Source organism: Schistocerca nitens, chromosome 3 (genome assembly GCF_023898315.1).
Source record: "Schistocerca nitens isolate TAMUIC-IGC-003100 chromosome 3, iqSchNite1.1, whole genome shotgun sequence".
In the NCBI taxonomy this organism is placed as follows: domain Eukaryota; kingdom Metazoa; phylum Arthropoda; class Insecta; order Orthoptera; family Acrididae; genus Schistocerca; species Schistocerca nitens.
In genome coordinates, this window is record NC_064616.1 from 749,619,911 (window position 1) to 749,635,860 (window position 15,950).

At 44.5% G+C, this 15,950-nt stretch overlaps 1 protein-coding gene across 1 annotated transcript in view; it reads left to right on the plus strand.

Moving 5' to 3' along the window:
- The window catches only part of LOC126248747 (baculoviral IAP repeat-containing protein 7-like), a 104,076-nt gene that overhangs the window by 45,916 nt on the left and 42,210 nt on the right, over positions 1-15,950 (plus strand). Inside the window, exons 4-5 of the mRNA XM_049950079.1 lie at positions 10,369-10,550; positions 14,267-14,313. Coding sequence (XP_049806036.1) covers positions 10,369-10,550; positions 14,267-14,313 — 229 coding nt within the window. The remainder of the gene's footprint in view (positions 1-10,368; positions 10,551-14,266; positions 14,314-15,950) is intronic.

The following is a 15,950-nucleotide window of genomic DNA, read 5'->3' on the forward strand; positions in this document are numbered from 1 at the left end:
GCCTGACAGTAACTGACAATGTCATCATGGACCCTATTGCTATCTCCAACACCTTGGGCCGCAATTGTGCAGAAGTTTCAAGCTCTTCCCACTATCGTCCTGCCTTCATTCATCGGAAACAAATGGAGGCGGTTTGGGCGATACCCTTCTCTTCTCAGAATCGTGAGTGCTACAGTGCTGCCTTAACTATGAGGGAGCTTGGTCACACTGTTCATCCTGATCCTCCGCCTCAGGGCAAGATGCCATCCATTTTCCAATGTTGCAGCACCTTTCTCCTGTGGGCAAGCACTTCCTGCTTCACATGTACAACCGCATCTAGGCTGAGGGCACCTTTCCTGGATGCTGGTGTGAAGCCACAGTCATACCCATACTTAAGCCCGGTAAGGACAAAAACCTTCCCTCTAGCTACTGCCTTATCTCTCTTACCAGCTGCATTTGCAAGGTGATGGAACGTATGATTCATGCCCGGCTGGTGTGGTGGCTCGAGTCTCGCCATTTACTAACAAGTGCACAGTGTGGATTTCGAGTGCGGCATTCTGCAGTTGATCGTCTCTCTACTTTGTCCACCAATGTTGTGAATGGTTTTCTGCAGAAATCTCATATTGGGGCTGTATTTTTCGATTTGGAGAAGGCCCAAGACACCTGCTTGAGAACTGGTACCCTCCATACTCCTTCAGGGTGTATATGATCCGGGACAACCGGGAAAAACCCAGGAATTTTTTCATCCGGGAGAAAACTGGGAAAAACCCGGGAATTTTTCAGAATTCCGGGAATTTTTCATTCTTTTTGCTTTCAGTTAAATTTTTGTAATTTTGACTGCAGAATTAATTCCCTAGTAAAGAATGTTATTGTATCCTGCTACTGGAAAATGATACTGCAGCAATAAAATATAAAAGAGAGTGAAAAATAAAACTTTAGTGGCAAAGGAAATGTGCAATTTACAACAACAAAAAACCATGTACGCACAAGCGTCTGCAAATAGCAAAAATATGTCAAAGGCCGTAGGGCGCAGACTGTAATTCTTCATAACAATGAACTGCTTGCTATGAGCATGACGTCACAACTGTTCACATTAGGTTCGTTTGACCAGTTGCCAGCGGTCAGTTGCGCATGCGAATTTGACTCGCGTATAAGCAGTACCTTCTCCCGCTACTTGAAGTTTGGCTGTTAGCTGTATCGGTAGTAGCAGCAAGCAGCCAGATGCAAATGAGAAATTTTTCTCGCACGCCCTGGCTGCCAGATTCACGCTTGCACAGAGTTGTCTGAGTTGTAGTGGGGAGGGGGTTAACCTCCACGTGACCCGTGTTTACGTTAAGTGATTTCGCTGCTTCTCTTCGTGTACAGCTCCCACGTCAAATGAAAACAAAACGGATTTCTCTGGCCGGGAGCTATTATGTGAATGAAAATACATTCACATAATTACGGAGGCCAAAAATGTATTATTAATTTCAGTTTTCTGATTTTATTTTATTTCCAAGTTAGTAGCAGTCGAGCATTAATCGCCTTGCAGAGCAGTGAAATTACTTTTGCAAGTTTGCTAAAGAAATTTGGCTTTATTAATCTTTCCGCTGAGGCAGTCATTTTATCTGAAACGAAGTGTTTCATTCTACAGTATTAGCTAGTTCCAACTGTTCGCTGAATTTCAAGTGCAATTTCAAGTGCACGTTATCATCTGCCATATATGGCATTATGCCATAATAAAGAACCAAAAATGAGATCGTAGAGTACTGGTACTCCAAGAAAATTTACATCCCAAAAACCAACCTGAAAAGCTTAATATCAGATGGGACCTACTTCATTGTGAATCTGGAAAAAGCCAATTTGCACTTCAAGCCGAATTATGCATTTTAATATGGGTTATGAAATTCCGATGCTCTTTGGAGTATCCTCTGATGCCCTGTTTCTTTTATGGTGTAATGTAAGCTCTCTTAGTGCTTTATACACACGAACATACGGGCTTCCTACACCACTGCAGTTGCACACTCACAATAATGCTTGTTTTCTGGCACTCTCTGGCAACTGTTAAATCGAACCTATTTCCAACAGTCTCCGGATAGTATTGCGAACGGTGGTTAGAAAAGTGTTACTTTCAAAGTAAATTTCTTTTTACGCAAGATGAATTATGTGAAGTGTGAGAAAGTGGAATGGATATCTAAATCAAAGAGCATTCGAAACTGAACAGTTTGAGGACCAGCCACTAACAAGAATTTCGAGCAGAGACATTTATGTCATAATTTTAAATTTACTGGCACATTTGTGTGATGTATCTTAAAGTATAACACACGCAAAAAGAGTTCAATATTACATGTGAAAGCTTAGCTTCTGTTGTAGCGTGTTAATCTTGGAGACTAATATTATATGTGAAAGCTTAGCTTTTCTTGTAGATATACGGTACTGTGTACATTAATGTAAACCGTTAACTTTTCCTCTTGCGTGTTCGCGCTATGTAACCAGTGAGCTTGCTATTGGCTGACTATAACACGTGACCTATGCTCTGAATAGCTGCTGTCATCGGCTAACGAGATATTGTGGCTTGAGATATGACTCGCTTACAAAAGGACATCGCAACCTTGGTTTCAACGCTCCGGAAACTGACGCGCTGTGTTTGGTGCAATTCAAATTTATACTTTCGTAATACGAAACTATGCAGCGTATATGTTGCTGCAAATCAAAGGTCTCTCCAAAACTTCTCTGCCCTGTCTTTTTTTTTCCGGGAAGTCCTACGCGGTTGTATAAAACGTTAACCATTCAAAGGAATGATAGGTTTTACAGTTCCGAGGGAAAATCTACGGAAAACCTACTGTCATTTAGCACAGAATAAGTGTATTTTCGCCCGGGAAAAAGCATATTTTTGAAACTGGGTATCTGGGAATGACCCGGGAATTTTTTTTCCTTGTCACCGTATACACCCTGTCCTTACACGTGGGGCTTCCGTGGGCATCTGCCCTGTTTTCTTTGGGCATTTTTACAAGACTGGGTCAATTTTACAAGACTGGGTTTTCAAGTTGTTTCTCTCTCTGTGTGTGTGTGTGTGTGTGTGTGTGTGTGTGTGTGTGTGTGTTTTCTGCCTTGTAGGACACCATTCATCCAGGAAAAAGGTGTGCTTAGGGTTCCGTTCTGAGTGCTACCCTCTTTATCACCATTAACCCTATAATGGACTGTCTCCTGCTGAACATCTTTGGCTCTGTTTTTTGTAGACAATTTTGCCATCTATTGCAGTTCTCCATAGACCCGTCTCACTGAGCACTGTCATCAGTGCTGTCTTGATAGTCTTTACTCCTGGAGCATCGACAATGGCTTTTGCTTACCCCCACCCCCACCCACCCCAGATTTCTCCCACCATCTCTACATCTTGGGCCTTATGCCCTTCCAGTTGTTGAAACTACGAAATTTCTGGGGCTCATGCTTAGTAGGAAACTTAGGAAACTCTTGGTCCTCCCATGTGTCTTACCTGGCAGCCCGCTGTACACTGTCCTTCAATCTCTTAAGTGTCCTCAATGGTACTTCATGACATCCGTTGGGCCATGGGCACCTTTTTACACCAGCCAAGTTGAGAGCTTGTATGCTGAAGCTGCTGAACTACCACTGTCCTACCGCCGTGACTTCCTCCTCAGCAGGTATGCATGCTGTTTGTCTCCCATGCGTGGCCACCCCTTCTATGCCCCCTTCTTTGATGATTCCTTTGATCGTCAGTATGGGGCTCGTCCCTTTTCTGTTACCTCCTGGAGTCCGCTTTCGGCACTTGCTACGGCAGCTTAAACTTCACACTACCTGCAACTTTCGCAGTTGGTGTGAACGCTTCACCACCTTGGCTTCGTGAAGTGGCCCATGTTAACCTTGGCCTTCATTCTCTTCCTAAGGACACTTCTCCAGCCTCAGTCTATGCCTCCAGTTTCGTGACATTCGCATGGAACTTTGCGATAGTACCTTTGTATATACTGACGGCTCTAGGACTGATTGTGGGGTCGGGTGTGCCTTCATCATTGGCACCTGCGTCTTTCAATATCAGCTTGCGGCACACTCCTGAGTATTTACAGCTGAGCTCTTCGCCTTGTATCAGGCCATGGAGTACATCCGGCATCACAGCCTTTCCAATTGTGTCCTCTGCTCAGACTCACTCAGTGCCCTCCAAAGTCTATTTGCGCTGTACACTGCTCATTCCTTAGTGCAACGGGTCCAGGAAAATAGTCACCTGCTCACTCTTCATGGAGCCAGTGTCATGTTTCTGTGGGTCCCTGGTGATGTCAGCATGCCAGGAAACGAGGCTGTTGACGCTGCTGCCAAGGCTGCAGTCCTCCTACCTCAGCCCACGAGTACCTATATTTGATCTGTGTTGCCGTTTTTTCAGGTGGTGGTGTCCCTTTGGCATCACCAATGGTCCTCCCTTCATGGGAATAAGCTTTCGCGTATTAAGCCTCTCCCAGCACCTTGGACGACCTCCTCTCCACCCTCCTGCTGGGATGAGATTATTTTAACTCGTCTGCGTATTGGGCACTGTCTTTTTAGCCATCGTCATTTGCTAAATCTACATCTACATCTACATGACTACTCTGCAATTCACATTTAAGTGCTTGGCAGAGGGTTCATCGAACCACAATCATACTATCTCTCTACCATTCCACTCCCGAACAGCGCGTGGGAAAAACGAACACCTAAACCTTTCTGTTCGAGCTCTGATTTCTCTTATTTTATTTTGATGATCATTCCTACCTATGTAGGTTGGGCTCAACAAAATATTTTAACATTCGGAAGAGATAGTTGGTGACTGAAATTTCGTAAATAGATCTCGCCGCAACGAAAAACGTCTTTGCTTTAATGACTTCCATCCCAACTCGCGTATCATATCTGCCACACTCTCTCCCATATTACATGATAATACAAAACGAGCTGCCCTTTTTGTACCCTTTCGATGTCCTCCGTCAATCCCACCTGGTAAGGATCCCACACCGCGCAGCAATATTCTAACAGAGGACGAATGAGTGTAGTGTAAGTTGTCTCTTTAGTGGACTTGTTGCATCTTCTAAGTGTCCTGCCAATGAAACGCAACCTTTGGCTCGCCTTCCCCACAATATTATCTATGTGGCCTTTCCAACTGAAGTTGTTCGTAATTTTTTACACCCAGGTATTTAGTTGAATTGACAGCCTTGAGAATTGTATATATTTGTCGAGTAATAGAATTCCAACGGATTTCTTTTGGAAATGATGTGGATCACCTCACACTTTTCGCTATTTAGCGTCAACTGCCACCTGCCACCCCATACAGCAATCTTTTCTAAATCGCTTTGCAACTGATACTGGTCTTCGGATGACCTTACTAGACGGTAAATTACAGCATCATCTGCTAACAACCTAAGAGAACTGCTCAGATTGTCACCCAGGTCATTTATATAGATCAGGAACAGCAGAGGTCCCAGGATGCTTGCCTGGGGAACACCTGATATCACTTCAGTTTTACTCGATGATTTGCCGTCTATTACTACGAACTGCGACCTTCCTGACAGGAAATCACGAATCCAGTCGCACAACTGAGACGATACCCCATAGGCCCGCAGCTTGGTTAGAAGTCGCTTGTGAGGAACGGTGCCAAAAGCTTTCCGGAAATCTGGAAATACGGAATAAACTTGAGATCCCCTGTCGATAGCTCCCCCACCACTTTGTACACATTGCACCCAAATTTTAACTGTCCTCCACTTCCTGCTAAAATATCGCTTTTTTAATAATCTACATTCCATCTTGGGTTTGCCATTTGATTTATCAGCTGCTCTAGTGAATGACACGTGGGCTTTTGACCATGTTTTACTTTTTATCTGCCAAAGCTATACAGCAAAGGCCATTTAATTTTTAGTTTTGGACCTCAATTTCTATATGCTGTTTTTGGCCATTTTCCACGTGCCTAGTTATAGCTGTCTCTTAGTCCCTCCATTGGGACTGACATGTCATTTAACTCCACTCTGTTCTTGTTCCATTGTTTTGACTTGGATGTGAATAACTCCAGTTGTTTTCTGAGCCTCAAAGAAAAGAAAAGCAGAAAAAAAAAACATTCTCAATGGGTTTGTCCATTTTGTATTTCAGTGCTACCTGACAAAGTGAAGTTTGGTATTTCACCTGTTTATATTTCTGCAGCAATATCTTCTTCAATGTTTGGCTTTTAATTTTTCTTATATGAAGGTGTCATAGTATGCCTGTAACCAATACATATCTATAAAAGAGATTAAAGAGGAATAACACTCAAAACTTCATGGTGTGTCCTCGGTGGCTGATGCACTTCGTGTGGACGGTGCAAGTCTCCGACTGTACTGTGGATTCAGTGAAGGGGCTCCGAGTTATAAACTGCCAGGTGGTATCTTCCTAACCCCCTACCATTCTGCCATCACCTTCCTCCTCCTCCTGCCCCCCCAACAACTTCCTCCTCCTGCCCCACCCCAACAACTTCCTCCTCCTGCCCCCCCCCCAACAACTTCCACCTCCTGCCCCCCCCAACAACTTCCACCTCCTGCCCCCCCCCAACAACTTCCACCTCCTGCCCCCCCCCCAACAACTTCCACCTCCTGCCCCCCCCCCCCAACAACTTCCACCTCCTGCCCCCCCCCCCAACAACTTCCACCTCCTGCCCCCCCCAACAACTTCCACCTCCTGCCCCCCCCAACAACTTCCTCCTCCTGCCCCCCCCCCAACAACTTCCTCCTCCTGCCCCCCCAACAACTTCCTCCTCCTGCCCCCCCAACAACTTCCTCTTCCTGCCCCCCCCAACAACTTCCTCCTCCTGCCCCCCCCAACAACTTCCTCCTCCTGCCCCCCCCAACAACTTCCTCCTCCTGCCCCCCCAACAACTTCCTCCTCCTGCCCCCCCCCCCCAACAACTTCCTCCTCCTGCCCCCCCCCAACAACTTCCTCCTCCTGCCCCCCCCCAACAACTTCCTCCTCCTGCCCCCCCCCAACAACTTCCTCCTCCTGCCCCCCCCCAACAACTTCCTCCTCCTGCCCCCCCCCCAACAACTTCCTCCTCCTGCCCCCCCCCAACAACTTCCTCCTCCTGCCCCCCCCCCCAACAACTTCCTCCTCCTGCCCCCCCCCCCAACAACTTCCTCCTCCTGCCCCCCCCAACAACTTCCTCCTCCTGCCCCCCCCCCCAACAACTTCCTCCTCCTGCCCCCCCCAACGACTTCCTCCTCCTGCCCCCCCCAACGACTTCCTCCTCCTGCCCCCCCCCCAACGACTTCCTCCTCCTGCCCCCCCCCGACTTCCTCCCCCCCCCGACTTCCTCTCCCCCCCCCGACTTCCTCTCCCCCCCCCCCCGACTTCATCTCCCCCCCCCCCGACTGCCTCTCCCCCCCCGACGTCCTCTCCCCCCCCCGACGTCCTCTCCCCCCCCCGACGTCCTCCTCCCCCCCCCCCCGACGTCCTCCTCCCCCCCCCCCGACGTCCTCCTCCCCCCCCCCCCGACGTCCTCCCCCCCCCGACGTCCTCTCCTCCCCCCCGACTTCCTCTCCTCCCCCCCGACTTCCTCTCCTCCCCCCCGACTTCCTCTCCTCCCCCCCGACTTCCCCTCCTCCCCCCCCCCGACTTCCCCTCCTCCCCCCGACTTCCTCTCCTCCCCCCCCGACTTCGTCTCCTCCCCCCCCGACTTCCTCTCCTCCCCCCCCGACTTCCTCTCCTCCCCCCCCGACTTCCTCTCCTCCCCCCCCGACTTCCTCTCCTCCCCCCCCGACTTCCTCTCCTCCCCCCCGACTTCCTCTCCTCCCCCCCCGACTTCCTCTCCTCCCCCCCCGACTTCCTCTCCTCCCCCCCCGACTTCCTCTCCTCCCCCCCCGACTTCCTCTCCTCCCCCCCCGACTTCCTCTCCTCCCCCCCCGACTTCCTCTCCTCCCCCCCCGACTTCCTCTCCTCCCCCCCCGACTTCCTCTCCTCCCCCCCCGACTTCCTCTCCTCCCCCCCCCGACTTCCTCTCCTCCCCCCCCGACTTCCTCTCCTCCCCCCCGACTTCCTCTCCTCCCCCCCCGACTTCCTCTCCTCCCCCCCGACTTCCTCTCCTCCCCCCCGACTTCCTCTCCTCCCCCCCGACTTCCTCTCCCCCCCCCCCCGACTTCCTCTCCCCCCCCCCCGACTTCCTCTCCCCCCCCCCGACTTCCTCTCCCCCCCCCCCGACTTCCTCTCCCCCCCCCGACTTCCTCTCCCCCCCCCCCGACTTCCTCTCCCCCCCCCGACTTCCTCTCCCCCCCCCCCGACTTCCTCACCCCCCCCCCCCCCCCCCCGACTTCCTCTCCCCCCCCCGACTTCCTCTCCCCCCCCCCGACTTCCTCTCCCCCCCCCCCCGACTTCCTCCCCCCCCCCCGACTTCCTCTCCCCCCCCATGTTTATCTTAATCTGAATGACGTTAAAAACAGTTATTACTTTGACTTTTCCTTAGCTGCTTGTCAACAAGTTTTTTTAAAATTCTCATATCCACTAGGCCACGTATATCTTATTACTTTTGGGAAACACAGAAGTGTCTCAATTAGATGTCTTTCACACAGTTGAAAATGACATTTCTGGGACAAAATATCTGTGCTAATGCTGCTGTCCCACCCACCCCCTCCACACACACACACACACACACACACACACACACACACACACACACACACACACACACACACACACACCTGCTTAAGATTGGTGTCCTTTAGTTTGAATACTGCAAGTACTGAATGTATTTATATTTTTACTTCCTGGTGTTTAAGAAAGCAGAGTTAACCACTCACAGCTTCATTTAAATCAGACATAGCTGTTACCCAGCATTTGCTAACCAAACTGAGCTTATGTGCCCAACAGTGCCCATGGAATAGATGATAAACAATGACGACCTTTAAAGTGTCATCACATAGGTAGCAACTTGACAGCAATACCAGTAAATATATTTAAGTGGAAATGCTGAAAAGAAATGCTTGTGAATTTTTCTGCGAAAAAACTTAAACCTTTATAAAGAAAACAAATGTTAACATTATACATCTTCATTTTTCATGTCTGCATATTTATTTCTCTGCATAGTCACCCTGGTAACGAACATCTTTCTCCCAACAAGAGACCAGTTTGTTGATACGGTCACTATAGAATCTTTGACTTTGTTGATGGAGCCATAACTTCACCTCTGCTAGCACCACTTCATCACAGATGGAAGAAAGATAGAGGCAAATCAGGGCTGTATGGAGGATGATCGGGACAGTGAATGCAAGGCGTCAGGTTGTTGCAAATGTCGCAACACTCATTTGTGGTCTAGCATTGTTGTGCTGAAGGAGAGGGTGCTCTATATGTGAACAAACTCTTAAAATTTGATTACAGAATGCTGTTCCCCCCCCCCCCCCCCCCCACTGACGTAGTTCAGTAACACATGGCCATGTTGCATGCCACAATTCAGAGCCCTCCGTTGACAGGGGGGCTGCGAATAGGTAGATGTGAAGAATAAAGATGTAGAACATTAATAACATTTGTTTTATTTAAAAAGCTGTAAGAGTTTACTTAAGTTCAGAGGCAGTACTTTCCAGCATGTCCTTGTAGATTTCTATAGGTTCTGTTGTCCGCATCAGGTGCCTTGTCGACAGTCTTCTTTGTGTATGTCTTTGTTCTTCAAAACTGTCTCACATTGTCATGTTTTTCCACATGGGACATATGTCTTGTGGATACCATAATGTCGCCTGCCTGTTTGTCGACCTGGTACCACTGCATAACTCATTAGGGCACTGAAGCTTTTATGCACAATTGTGCCTTCCCTTTTCAAACACTTTTTTACACATATTCTCTTTCCAAATTGGGCATTGCCAGATATTGAAAAATACCAGTACTCAAAAATGGATTACTTTGTAGATATTTATAGGCAGAAAATAAAAATATCAGTAATTATTGCTGATCAAATAGTTAACCTGGATAAAATTTCCTTCAAAATATTTATTAGGTAATTTTGCAAATTAGGTAATTATCGCAAATGTCAATTTTTCTGGTCCCTAGTTGTGGGGCATAATTTAGTCGGTGTAGTGTGTTCTCATGTTTGTTTAGGTATGGTTCTGTTCTCGCTTTTAAATTCTAGTAGATGAGTCATATCTGTTGCTTCCTGACAACATAGTTATCACGGTAGTCAGTCATTTTCCATGTACACCTAGTAATGATAGCTGGTTCTGTGTTGTTTGAATATCCATTTTACTGTAGGGCATGTAAAATGTTTTTTCACAGTTGATATTTCTTAAACCTAACACTAGACACATAGTGTATATGTCTATGTTGAGTTCAGTTACTTGCATCTGTTTTGGTTGGAGAAAAAAGGAACAGAAATCTGGAAACAACAAAATTTCTATGAAATATAATCTAATAATTGTAAATGGTGCCAAATTTGTACAGGTAAAGGTGATCAGACTGTTTGCTTCCACTGCGGAAAGGGTTTGAGGTACTGGGAAGAGCATGACGACCCATGGATTCAGCATGCAGTTTGGTTCCCACGGTGTGGTTATCTTGTAATGGCAAAAGGAAAGTCATTTGTGGATCACATTCAGCAGAACAAAGCAAAACTAACTACAGCTGAGGTAAGAAAACTTTGTAAATGAATTAGTCAGTCCCCTCTGAATAACTGATTTGTGTAGAACTAACAGCATTTTCTGTGTAAGGAATGAGAAGTGACAAGTTAGTGTCAGAATTTTCAAAACTGAGACAAGTTTTTAAACATTATATTTATAATGAAAAAGTGTAACATGTTGTATGTAATTGTAGCTTTAGCAGTATTCTTCTTTTTATTCCATTAAATCCAGTGGTTTTTGGTAATTTTAATGGAGTGATGAAAAGTAAAACTAGTGTAATTATTTATGAAAGTGTGTCAAAAGACATGTACCTACATCTGTTCCGTCACTAGAGAGGTAGAGCACACCTGCCTCAGTGCAGTAATACTCATATTTTAATTCTGTAATTGAAATTCAGTAAGATAGTGCAACCAGTATACTCGATACACACACAATTTGAACCATTTCAATAGGATATGATTACCATACGCAGTGAATCCACTTAAATATGAGAAAACTGCCAAATCTTGAAGGTAGTGCAATTAAAATGTAGGCCACATATGAACTAAATTTGTGTCTGAATATTTGAGTACAGACTGGTAGTTTTATCTTAGTCATATTTTCTTCTCTCTCATATATAAAACATTGTCAGAAGTGAATCACAACATTTTGAATCTAACTGTAGACTTTACGTCCTTCTAAAATTGGCTATGTGAACCAGTTGAGCTTGAAGGCTATAGCATACCACCTACAAATAGGATTGCCTTTCAAATTAAGGTTAAATCAACCTGTGCGTTGATTGCATGACTGTTACTAACTAAAGAAAGCAAATGATGTAAGTGTGCAGAACTGTGAAATAATATTGCTTACCCAAAGTCAGTATTTAATGTTAAACACACTGGGGGAGGAATGGGGGTGCTGGCCTATGAATCACAGGTTTCAAATGTGCCCTGCAAATTGTCTTTCAGGTAGTTGGAAAGCTAAATTTCTGTACTACAGTAAGAATCTTGAAAACGCTGTGCAATATAAGTTGCACCTGATCCCAGCTGCCAGATTCTGTTATGGAAAGGGTAACTCTTTGAGCTATGTAAATTTCATGGTCTAATGGTTGTCGAGTGCCTACAGGGTGGTGGTGGTATTAATTCTGAAGACTGGTTTTATACAGCTTTCCATGGTAGTCTGTTGGTTGTAAGTGTCTTTATCCCTGCATAACTACTGCAACTGACATCCATTTGAACTTGCTTATTGTTACTGTTCCTTGGTCCCCATCTACAACTATCGTCTCTCCCTCTCTCACATTTCCCTTCATTACCAAATTGATGCTACATTGATGCCTCACAATGTGTCCTACCAGCTGGTTCCTTTTTCTTTGCAAGTTGTGGCTTAAATGTCTTTCTTTTCCCAAATTAGATTCAGCATCACCTCATTAGTAATTAGGTCTAACCATCTAAATCTTCAGCATTCTTCTGTGGCATCACATTTCAGAAGTTTCTCTTCTTATCTTGTCAGAGTTGTTTATCCTCCCTCTTTTACTTCCCTCCATGACTACACTTCAGATACCTTTAAACAAAGCTTCCTAACACAATGTATATTTGATATTAACAAATTTCTATTTTTTCAGAAATGCATTTCTTGCTGATGCAAATCTAAATTCTATATTCCCTGTACCTGAGCCATCACCAGGTATTTTGCTTCCCAAATAAAATTTGTCTATTACCTTTACTGTTTGATTATCTAATTTAATTCCCTGAGCATCACCAGATTTAGTTAGGCTGCATTCCATTAGCCTTGTTTGGCTTTTGTTGATATCTTATACCCTCTTTTCAAGACACCGGCCATTCCCTTCAACTGCTCTTAAGTCCTTTGCAGTATCTGATAGAATTACATTGTCATTGGCAAACCTCAAAGTCCTTAGTTCTTCTCCCTGAACTTTAATTCCATTTCCAAACTCCTGCTTGGTTTCCTCCATAGTTTGCTTGATGATGTGCAGGTTGAATGAATAACATTGGATAGCCTACAACACTGTCTCAATCTTTTCTGAACTACTACTTCCCTTCCATGTCCTTAAATTCCTACAGCTACAATCTGGTTTTGAGAAAAGTTTTGAAAGAGTTCTTACATTCTGCTTGGAGTCTGATGGTATTGCCCCTTTCTAACATACAAGAGTGGTCTGGAAAGTAACCTCCATTTGGCTGTAATTAAAAAACTTGTCTAGAAATTTATCATATACTTCTTGAAACTAACAGGATTTTTCCCATCTTTCAGCATAGTCACCATTTAATTTAAAGCATTTGTCATAGTGTTTCACTAATTCAGATTCCTTCTTCATAAAATGCTTCTGCCTGGAACCATAACAAATCTTTCATGGGATTTTGAAGTTTGTCGTTATCACCTGAGTGCTGTAATGCAAACAACTTAATGCGAGTGAAGAGATGAAAAGAGAGATGATTAATCTTCAATTTTCATGGACTGTTTAAAGAGTTTTCTTGATGGGATCATTAGTTAAAACAGAAGGCCTTAGACTCCTCTCTTCATCATGAATGTTTGTTCTGCTACTTATAGAAAATCAGAACCATTGCTGCGCATCGCCTCCACTGACGTTCGGACCATACACAGTACACATTTGACAATGAGTGTGTGCTGTTGAAACGTTTGGTGCCAAAAGAATTCTTATTACTGCTCGCACTTGGATTTTTGCAGCATTTTTTATTATAGTGCTCATGTTTGAAGATAATGACATGTGATTACTTGACAGAAAGAGGTTCATACTTTCACAGCTGGATGCATACTGAATCAGTGTGCAGATGTTAAAAACAGTGGCACTCTGCACAGAAACACTAGCACCATTCTAGAACAGCAGTTACTTCCAGAACCATCCTCATCTTACACACTAAGTGGAATAGTTTTGTCATGGTTGGATCTCCAAAGGGTCTCAATAATTCTGAAAGAATGTCATAGACTCCAGGGGCCTTGTTTTGAATTTGGGCTCCTGGTGCTCTGGAAAATACTTCTTGCAGTGTCATATCCCCCAATCTAATGTTTTACAGTTTCCTCTTTCCTTTCAATTATATTATCTTCATGTTCATTTCCCTCGTTTACTCGACTTTCTATATATTCTTTCTTCCATTGAGCTTTCTGTTCTTAACTTTCTTCTGGTTTGCCATCTGAGTTTTTGATACTCTTAAAACTGCTTCTCTTTTCTCCATTGTACTCTGTGAAACCACAGATATTGTGCCAGGTGTTTTCTGGAAATGATAGCATGTTTTACATCTCTTTCCTAGTACTTAAACATCTGTGTAGTCCATATTGAAAGGCATTCGTTACACAAGATAACTTGTTACTATGCTATTGTAGCAAAAGGAAGCTTCAGTTTGGCATATTCGAGGAAATTTGCGCATGGTCCACAAGATAGCAGATACAGTTGAACAGGGGTTGAGCAACAGAGCATTATTGCAAACATTTCAGTTCTGGTAGACAGATACTCTGTATTTCCTCACTGATGTGGAAACAGGTGGGTACTTTTTATTGTTGGGAGTCAGGAGACACACTCACACTCTCTCTCTCTCTCTCTCTCTCTCTCTCTCTCTCTCTCTCTCTCTCTCTCTCTCTAACCATTTACTGGATAAATATTGAACTTAAATAACATTTGCATTACTCAGTTGAAAGGTCGAAAGGAGTGTGTGTGGTGTATGAGTGTGACTTAATTCTGTGATAATGCTTTGATTCTCATTTTTAATTTGTTTCAGGGCCAAGCTAACCTTGGGAGGCAGATGTCTGATATTTCAGCCAACAGGTACTCATTAGCATAGACATAATGCCTGTTTAAACAAGTTTATTTTATAAATACTGTAGTACTTTGTACAACACAAGTTGAATTAAAGATTTTTCTTGTAATCTTGAATGTGGATTACAAAAATGAAAAATCCCTGGAAATGGAGACAGTCGAGGACACCCCATTCCATATTATGTTTATAATCAGTTTCAGGAAGAGTATAATAGTGAACTGTTCTAGAGCTGGAAAAAGATATTAACTTGATGTTACATTTAGCAACTGTTTACTCTTTTAGTTTGTATTTAACAGTGATGACAGTTGGAGTGAATCAATGTCTGTTAAATTTACAGGATTGTTTCTTTTTTTCTTTCCTCCAAATAAAGCTTGTGTTGTAAGCATTTGTGTTATACTTTCTCCAGCCTTGCTTGAGCTGATTCCCTGTCCACCCCTTCATTGCATCATCTTAGAAAATTCCATTAATATTTTGACATTAATTTTAATATTAATTTCCTGAGCTGCCAGTTGTCTTGAAATACTTTATTACTTTACTCTAGTTGAGTAACTGTTGGTTTTGAAGTAATCACAATGTATAATGATGCCAGTGTCCCTTCCATATTTTAGAAATGTTTGCACAATATTTCATTTATTTGTAATGTACACTTCTCCATCTAGTGCTTGTTTAATGTATACAATATTTTAATACACTGCAGCAGGCTAACTAGTGAAACAGCAAGTGAATGCATTGAGTTTTATAGATGGAATCCATGTCTTGCAGACAGTTGTTTAAGCAAGTAGTTATGTGCACAGGCAAATTGTGCTGACGTAACTATAAACGATCAGGCAGAACATTGACACATGCCCGGTGCATGTAGTATCAGTGAGTGTGCTGTCCACGTATAGAATGGTGAAACATGTAATCTATCAGTGTAAGACTGAGGGCAGATTGTGATGGCCCAGAGACTTGGCATGAACATTTCGGAAACTGCACAACTATCCAGGTATTAGAAGAGTGCTGTGGTGAATGTGTTCAACACATGGCAGAACCAAGGTGAAACCACGTCCAGATGTCATGCGGTTGGGTGGCCACCCCGCATTGCAGATGTTGGACATCATAGGCTGGGCAGACTGGTAAAACAGGACAGGCAGTGAACTGTGGCAGAACTAACATAGAGACTTTATTGGTGGGCTAGGTAGAAGTGTGTGAACACACAGTGCACCGAACCCTCCTATCAATGGGCCTCCACAGCCAATGATCCATGCATGTGCCAACGTCTGCTACTAAGACCGAAATGGGAATGTGAACATCGGCACTAGGCATGGCGCAGTGACAGAGCATTGCATGGTCTGATTAATCCTGATACCTGCATCATGCCAATGGGAGGGCATGAATCAGTTTCCTTCCAGGGGAACAGCTCCTTGACACCTGTACTGTGAGGCAGACAAGCTGGCAGCAGCTCCATTATGCTCTGGGGGTCATTCACAGGCATATCTATGGGCCCAGTGGAACTAGTGCAAGGCACCATGACAGCCAAGGAATATCACGCACCCCTCAATGACAATCATGTTTCCTGAAGTGGTGGCGTTTTTTGACAATATAATGTGAAATGTCACAAGGCCAGGAGTGTAATGAAGTTGTTAGAGGAACACAGTGGCAAGTT